We start from the raw sequence: 6,560 nt of genomic DNA, 5'->3' as shown, positions 1-6,560 counted from the left end.
TCACAACCATCTGTAATGGGGTCTGATGCCCTCTTCTGGTGTGTCTGAAGACAGCTATGTACTCACATAAAATAAATAAATCTTTAAAAAAAAAAATTGTCTTTAAAAAGAAAAAAATCCTTGGCCAGGCAGTGGTGTCGCATGCCTGTAATCCCAGCACTTGGGAGACAGAGGCAGGCGGGTTTTCTGAGTTCGAGACCAGCCTGGTCTATAGAGAAAGTTCCAGGACAGCCAGGACTGCACAGAGAAACCCTGCCTTGAAAAACCACCCCCCCCCCAAAAAAATTCTTGGAAGAGGGAGCCTAGATAAAAGAAGTGCCTGTACAGCATGCAAGAAGCCTACTTTGATTTCTAGAAGCACAGAAAACACTTTCTTTAAATAAGTATTAACCAGTAATACCAGTGTTACAATACAAAACAGGAGAAACACTAAACCAGAGAAAGCAAACCACACTTCCCACATCACTAAATACTTAGTTCGTTATTCACTCCTGAGTAATGTTGACTCCAGAACTTCAGGCAGAATTTTATATAACTATGCTTTTCCAAAATGAATTACAAATCCTTCCATAGCCTATATCACACTGTTTAACAGAACTTCAAGATACATGTAGTATTACATTTAAGTAATGATAGTTAAACTCAGTAAAGGACTACAGAACCAGAAAATCAAGTTAGAAAAAAAAGGAAAAAAAAAAACAGACTACAAGAACTAATTGGGGGCTGGTGAGATGGCTCAACGGTAAGAGCACTGACTGCTCTTCCAAAGGTCCCGAGTTCAAATCCCAGCAACCACATGGTGGCTCACAACCACCACAATGAGATCTGACGCCCTCTTCTGGTGTGTCTGAAGACAGCTACAGTGTACTTACGCATAATAAATAAATAAATCTTTAAAAAAAAAAAATCGGCTTATGTCTGAACACTGCACACTAGACCAAAACAGTTCCGTGGGTGAGGTTTATTAAAAAAACAAAAACAAACAAACAAACAAAAAAAAACTAATTGGGTGTAGCCTTGAAAAATACTCAGGTGGATAGATTTATGTTACAACCCTGGGGGTTTAACAAAATAGGAGAAAAAAATAGGAACATATATATACATACAAAATCTGTAAAATATTCAGAAATTGTTCACGTGTATATATGGTAATGTAATATAAGCTAAGAAGTGAAGATCACAGGAATACTATAATGCCTTCTAAAAGCTGTGAAACTGAGCACATATAGAGACACATCTTAAAGCTGTAGTCCCTTGATGCAAACAAAGTAAAGGGAAAGGAAGTGGAAAATAAGGACATAGAATAGCCCCTTAAAGTTTAAGAAATGAGGGTTTGAAGCTGCTGACATACCTTTTTAGGAAGAGGTTCTTCGTTGGTCATCTTGCACCCTGAAAAAAAAGGGGGGATTGGGGGGAAGATTTTCAGTTGATTTTCTTTCAATTAAAGTTTTTTTCTCCTCAAAACAAAGCTGTTTTGTGAAATAGTTATTAAACAATCTTGTATTTCACAGTACTTTGGTCCCTTCATTCATTGTAGTGAAAGGGATTCAACCCAGGACTCTTCACAATGTAGATAAATGTTAGCCCAGGATAGCCTCAATTAACAACAACAACAAAAGGCACAACGACATGAGTATCCCCTGTAACTTTCACCAAATTTCCTCTTTGCTAACATACTTCACCATCATGGTTATGTAATTTTTAAAAAGTGTTGACAGTAAGTCAGGCCTCAGAAGGCCACCTAGGCTTGTTGCTGAAGGATGAGAAGGGCAGCACCAGCCACCAGTTTGCTGGTGACAGTAAAGCAGACTCCATCATGTGATTCACTACATCTAACAATGTTAAATATAAAGTATATATATCTTAAAGACAGAAACCTGTAAGAAATGGATCTTAATGCGCTATACGAGTTGGGAAATAAATATACAGAATAGGGACAGCTAACCTAACAAATACAAAACCTTCATTTGAAGATTTTGAGCACTAAACATTACTTAACGCAGTTTGAGGGACAGTACTTTTTTTTCTAAATCTAAATTGTTTTGAAGTAATAATTTATACACAATTAAAACATGAATTCTTGGGTTGAAGGGATGGCTCAGCAGTTAATTGTGTGTGCTCAAAAAAGATCTGAGTTCAGTTCCCAGAATTCACATCAAGTGGCTCACAACTCCAGTTCCAGGGAGAACCAACACCTCTGGCCTCCACAGGCAAGCACATGCACACTAGCGCGTGCGCACACACACAGAGAATTAAAAATAAATCTTTAGGGGCTAGAGAGATGGCTCAGCGGTTAGGACAGCGGGCTGCTTTTCAGAGGTCCTGAGTTCAATTCCCAGCAACCACATGGTGACTCACAGCCATTCTTCCAGTATGCAGGTATGCATGCATGCAAAATACTGCATGTGCAATGAACATATCTTAAAAAGTTCTTATAATAACATTATATTTTTCTAACATTCAAACTTAACCAGGAGTCAGTTATTACTAGATCCTAGTTCTCAAAGTTACCTGATGATTTTAACTATTTTTTCCACTTTATTTTACTTACCTATACCTATCAAAAATTCTAAACTATAAGCTGGGTGTGGTAACATATGCTTCAAATTTGAGCACTCTGGAAGGCTAGGCAGGTGGACTCCTGTATTTTGAGGCCACCCTGCATTGAGAGTTCCAGACAGCCAAAGCTACATAGAGTCTGTCTCAAAATTCTAAACAATTAAGATTTTGACTGAACATTTTGTTATACTGTTTTTAAAAGCTAATTTCTTAATGAATATTTGACTTGTCATAGTAAAGATTTCTCCAATATCAATTTACATATACTCCCATATGCATGAAATAGTCTAGTCACACCACCACTGAACCCTTGGCTCTCAATCAGGTCTGTAGTGCAGAAGAAACCAGGATTTTAGGAAAACACTCTAAGTAAATGAGCATATCATAATTTAAGTCTTCTCTATTAAAAATCTCACTGTGCCAGGCGGTGGTGGTACACGTCTTTAATCCCAGCACTCGGGAGGCAGAGGCAGGCAGATCTCTGACTTCTAGGCCAGCCTGGTCTACAAAGTGAGTTCTAGGACAGCCAGGGCTATACAGAGAAACCCTGTCTCAAAAAACCAACCAACCAACCAACCAAACAACCCCAGAAAAGCACAGCATATATCATTCAGTACAGCACGCAGGAGGCAGAGGCTGGAGTCAAGTTCTACACAGCAAGGATGTTGCAGGCCAGCCAGGGCTACAAACATACACCCGGGGAGATGGCTCAGTGGTTAAGAACACTGACTGCTCTTCCAGAGGTTCTGAGTTCAATCAATTCCCAGCAACCACATGGTGGCTCACAACCATCTGTAAAGGGATCTGATGCCCTCTTCTGGTGTGTCTGAGGATAGCTAAATAATTCTTTAAAAAACAAAAAAAACAAAGGCAAAACAAAAATTCAAACACAAATAATTTGGCAAGCTTCCAATGACTGGTTTTAAAATTACACAAGGTGGGAAGCAGCTAGAGAGATGGCTCAGAATTTAAGAATACCGACTGCTCTTTCAGGATTCAATTCCCAACACTCACATTGTTGCTCATAACAACTGTTACTCCAGTTCTAGGGATCTGATATCCTCTTCTGAACCTCCAAGGGCACAGCATAGATGTGGTACAGAGACATACAGACAAAACACCCATAACATAAAACAGAATAAATGTATTTTTAAACTTAAGTTATTTGTGTAGGCAGTTCAAAGAATATAGAGGATGCCATCTATTCTTAAAGCCTAGCTTAGGTTGTGGAATTGTTTTAGTTGACTAAGTGCCTAGCAGTTGACTAAGTGCCTAGCGTTCCAGATCATAACACTATGATCCTAAGTTAGGCAACTTAGTACTCTCTGGAGAAAGCAATCACAGGCCAAGGTAAGTTATGGATGTAAGAAATGGCATCGTCTGGCAGTGCTGAAGTCTCAGCACTGCAGGACTAAGGGAACTCGTTAGAAATCAGAACGCTATTTCAGTCTCACAGGTTTATTTGATCAAGTCACTTAATACTTTGGGCTTCAGTTTCTGTATCAGCCAAAGAGAATGCCAGTGTTGCTTGGTCCACAAAGTGCTGCAGATCTGTTATTGGTACCATAAAAATACTATATAAAACAAGGATTGCTTGAACACAATCAACAGAGAAAATAAACTCTACCAACATCATCTTTCAGGCAAAGAACAAATGCTTAACACCTTATATCAATAGCTTATTCAATGATGGGAAGACTAAAAAATTTTCACAAGCTTAGTTAGTGACAAGAAATATAAAGTATTTAGAGGAAGAAAATGGGAGATAAAGGTAAGAATGCTATCTTATATCTTGCTTTGCTAAAGCTGATAAAGTAAAACTTCTAAAGAGCACGATACAGATAATACAACTATATTATACACCAGTAATCTAGATGGCTAACATTTTCAAGAGGAGCCTACATTAGATACATAAAAGACAGGAGGGGGCTTGAAAATCACAAGCCATAATTTAAATAGTGTACAAACACACTCATCTGTTTAAGATTGAAGAACTAAAGCACTCTTAGAAACACATCTGCCCAAATCCTTAAAATTTAGTTTCAATCACATCAGAAGTCATCCTGTAGACTGCAACTTCCCCTAACTTGCCCCAGCAGTAGTGAATGAATCAATGAAAGAGTGAAACCGAGCCACCTCAAAAATGTCTGTTTTCAATAGTTTCAATCATCTACATGTTTACCTATAAGAAAATCTGAAAAAAAAAAAAAAAAAGAAAAGAAAAAGAAAATCTGATACTTGGCTTAAAAAAATTTTTTTAAAAAATTTTAAAATTTATTTTTTATCTGTTAAATACACTGTAGCTGTCTTCAGACACACCAGAAGAGGGTGTCAGATCTCATTATGGGTGGTTGTGAGCCACCCTGTGGTTGCTGGGATTTGAACTCAGGACCTTCGGAAGAGCAGTCAGTTCTCTTAACCGCTGAGCAATCTCTCTCCAGCCCGCATTTAAAATTTTTTATGAATGTTTTGCATGTATATATGTGTATCACGTGCATGCCTGATGCCACCCACAGAGGTCAGAAGAGGGAAGTCAAAATCCCACAACAGGATGGTCAAGAGCCACCATTCCGGTGCTGGAGGAGCAAAAGGTGTTCTAACTGCTGAGCCAACTCTCCAGCCCCAATGCTCAAACATAAGCTAAAGGCAAAGAAAGGTAGAATTTGTAGTAACTCATCTGTGACTTCCACTTATCTTTCCAAACAATAAAATTAACTAAATGAAAAAGCTAGGCTAGAGTGTGAAAACGTTGAAAAAGGCGTAAATAAAACTTAGAGGATTATAACATGCTCTTTGAAGCTTTAACAGGCTCACCGATCTTTACAATCAGCTTACAGTATCTTAGTCCTTTGGGGTTAAATTAACTGACTTCCTCATTCTCAAACCAAGAACCGTGGGCTCAGGAATAGCTGAACGGCAGAATGCTGGCCTAGCGTGCATGCACAAGGCCTAGCCGCCCCCCATGCCCATAAAACAAGTACACAGAGAGGAAAACTTAGGCCTTTTCCTACTGTGCACCCGCTGTCTTATGCAAAACAATTTTAAATACGGTCAAATCAGCCTTACAGAGATCCGAAAACTAGACTAGAAGTTCACGAAAAATTCCTCGAAGCTGTCAAAAAAAAATGAACTACTCTCACAAAGCATGCACTTATGTAAAAATGGAAGTCCACAGGAGAACGTGGTTGCAATGACAAGCTACTGCGTGATACGAAATTTGTTTTAAAAAACAAAAAAAAAGAAACAGAATGCTTCACTTGTGCCATACAGAACTGTGGGGTCCTCTGGGTCCCGGGTGACGAACCCTGGAAGGTGGGAGGGGGCGACAGAGGCGGGGAAAGGACCGGCATGGCCAGTCAGCCCCGAGAGGGCGGCCTCCGGCCTCCCCGCCTCCCCGGCCGCGGGAACGCCCGCCCTGTCCCCTGCCGAAAGGGACGGAAGTAGAATGGCCGCGAAGCGGTGCAAGGATCCCCACGGGCAGCAAACCGCTCTGCCTAACGGGAAGCCTGCGCGGCCGCAGGCCCGGTCGCCCTTCCGGCCCGGAGTGCGTTTCCCCGGGTCCAGGGCGGCCGCGCCTCGCTTCCCGGCCCCGCGGACCCTCGGGGCCATTCCCGCCGCGGGCTGCACCTACCTTCCCAGCCCGAGGCTGCGCGGGCGCCGCCAGTCACCCAGGCCGAGGCCGCGCCGCCGCCGGCGCCCCCGCGCTCCTCCCGCCGCAGCGCTGGCGAGAGCCTTTATTTGCGGGTCTCGCAGCCACAAAATGGCGCTGAGGGAGGAAAGCCGGCCCCGCCGCCGGCCCCGCCCCGCCCGGGCTGCGCCCCGCCCCGAGCGCGCCGCGGAGACCCCGCCCGTGGCCCGCTCACCCGAGACGCGCCTCTCGGGCGCCTCCTCGGTCACCGCGCCGGGCGCCTCTGCAGAGGGGAGGCGACCGGAGGCCGGCCCGGCCCCGCTCGGGACCTCCGGGCGCGGAGAGGCAGCGGCACGCCGCCGCCGCCGCCGCG

At 43.0% G+C, this 6,560-nt stretch overlaps 1 protein-coding gene across 1 annotated transcript in view; it reads right to left on the bottom strand.

The window, feature by feature from the left end:
- Wtap (WT1 associated protein) overlaps positions 1–6,338 on the bottom strand; it is a 26,127-nt gene extending 19,789 nt beyond the window's left edge. Inside the window, exons 1-2 of the mRNA XM_029533183.1 lie at positions 6,191–6,338; positions 1,352–1,389 (exon numbers count right to left, since the gene is read on the bottom strand). Of these exons, the coding sequence (XP_029389043.1) occupies positions 1,352–1,381 (30 nt within the window). The 5' untranslated portion in view covers positions 1,382–1,389; positions 6,191–6,338. The remainder of the gene's footprint in view (positions 1–1,351; positions 1,390–6,190) is intronic.
- Between the last annotated feature and the right edge of the window lie 222 nt (positions 6,339–6,560).

The sequence above is a fragment of the Mus pahari genome, chromosome 21, assembly GCF_900095145.1.
Source record: "Mus pahari chromosome 21, PAHARI_EIJ_v1.1, whole genome shotgun sequence".
In the NCBI taxonomy this organism is placed as follows: Eukaryota; Metazoa; Chordata; class Mammalia; order Rodentia; family Muridae; genus Mus; species Mus pahari.
This window is presented reverse-complemented; position numbering and strand designations above follow the sequence as displayed.